This window comes from Salvelinus sp. IW2-2015, unplaced genomic scaffold (genome assembly GCF_002910315.2).
Source record: "Salvelinus sp. IW2-2015 unplaced genomic scaffold, ASM291031v2 Un_scaffold4287, whole genome shotgun sequence".
Classification (NCBI taxonomy): domain Eukaryota; kingdom Metazoa; phylum Chordata; class Actinopteri; order Salmoniformes; family Salmonidae; genus Salvelinus; species Salvelinus sp. IW2-2015.
The window spans coordinates 33512-35582 of NW_019945558.1; the positions used below are offsets into that span (position 1 = coordinate 33512).

The following is a 2071-nucleotide window of genomic DNA, read 5'->3' on the forward strand; positions in this document are numbered from 1 at the left end:
ACTTCTGGATTTTTCCAAATCAAATCATATCGACATTTATTTGTCACATGCGCCCGAATACAACAGGTGTAGGTAGACCTTACAGTGAAATGCTTACTTACAAGCCCTTAAAAATGAATGCTATAAGAAGTTTTAAGAAAAATAAGTGTTAGGTAAAAAAAAAAGATAAATAAAAGTAACAAATAATTAAACAGCAGCTGTAAAGTAACAATAGCGAGGCTATATACGGGGCTATATGCATCCCAATTGAAACCTTTTCACCTTATTGTGCATTACCTTTATAGTGCATTACCCTTATAGTACATTGCCCTTATATTACATTACCCTTATAGTACATTACCCTTCTAGTGCATTACCCTTCTAGTACATTACCCTTCTAGTACATTACCCTTCTAGTGCATTAACATTCTAGTACATTACCCTTATATTGCATTGCATTTATAGTGAATTACCTTTATACTACATTACCCTTATAGTGCATTGCCCTTATAGTGCATTACCCTTATAGCACATTACCTTAAGGTGCATTTCCCTTATAATACATGACCTTTATGGTGCATTACTTTTGACAAAAACTCATAGGACTCTGGTCAAAAGGCGCAGTGTTGTTGTACTTAAGTCCAGGACTCGGCCTTGACTCGGCCTCGAGTCACAATTTTCACGACTCGTGACTTGACATGGACAGTGGGGACTCTGACTTGGAGTCGACTAGTGGGGACTCTGACATGGACTCGACCAGGGGGGACTCTGACTTGGACTCGACCAGGGGGGACTCTGACTTGGACTCGACCAGGGGGGACTCTGACATGGACTCGACCAGCGGGGGACTCTGACTTGGACTCGACCAGGGGGACTCTGACTTGGACTCGACCGGGGGGGGACTCTGACTTGGACTCGACCGGGGGGGACTCTGACTTGGACTCGACCGGGGGACTCTGACTTGGACTCGACCGGGGGACTCTGACATGGACTCGACAGGGGGACTCTGACATGGACCTCGACCAGGGGGGACTCTGACTTGGACTCGACCAGGGGGACTCTGACTGGACTCGACCGAGGGGGACTCTGACTTGGACTCGACCGGGGGGACTCTGACATGGACTCGACATGGGGACTCTGACATGGACTCGACCAGGGGACATCTGACATGGACTCGACCAGGGGGACTCTGACTTGGACTCGACCAGGGGGGACTCTGACTTGGACTCGACCGGGGGGACTCTGACTTGGACTCGACCGGGGGACTCTGACTTGGACTCGACCGGGGGGGACTCTGACATGGACTCGACCGGGGGGACTCTGACATGGACTCGACCAGGGGGGACTCTGACTTGGACTCGACCAGGGGGACTCTGACATGGACTCGACCAGGGGGACTCTGACTTGGACTCGACCAGGGGGGACTCTGACATGGACTCGACCAGTGGGACTCTGACTTGGACTCGACCAGGGGGACTCTGACTTGGACTCGACCAGGGGGGACTCTGACATGGACTCGACCAGTGGACTCTGACTTGGACTCGACCAGTGGGGACTCTGACTTGTACTCGATAGTGGGACTCTGACTTGGACTCGACCAGTGGGACTCTGATGGACTCGACCGTGGGGACTCTGACATGGACTCGACCACGGGGACTCTGACATGGACTCGACCAGTGGGGACTCTGACTTGGACTCGACCAGTGGGGACTCTGACATGGACTCGACCAGCGGGGACTCTGACATGGACTCGACCAGCGGGGACTCTGACATGGACTCGACCAGTGGAGACTCTGACATGGACTCGACCAGCGGGGACTCTGACATGACTCGACAGAGGGGAACTCTGACATGGACTCTGACATGGACTCGACCAGTGGGGACTCTGACATGGACTCTGACTTGGACTCGACCGGCGGGGACTCTGACTTGGACTCGGATAGATTTTTCAGTGTAACATTTCTAGTGTTGATTCTGTAAGAGTGAAATTAACACTCAGGTGAAGGTTACGTTAGATGAGGGTTAGGTTAGGTTACGTTTAGGCCAGGTTAAGTGAGGGTTAGGTAAGTGTTAGGTTTAAGGGTTAGGTGAG

At 51.3% G+C, this 2071-nt stretch overlaps 1 protein-coding gene across 1 annotated transcript; it reads right to left on the reverse strand.

Annotated features, from left to right (window-relative positions):
• Positions 1–658: 658 nt before the first annotated feature.
• On the reverse strand, positions 659–1618 carry LOC139026276 (uncharacterized protein DKFZp434B061-like). The gene has a single exon (XM_070441571.1). The coding sequence runs from the start codon at positions 1616–1618 to the stop codon at positions 659–661; it is 960 nt and encodes a 319-aa protein (XP_070297672.1).
• Positions 1619–2071: the final 453 nt, after the last annotated feature.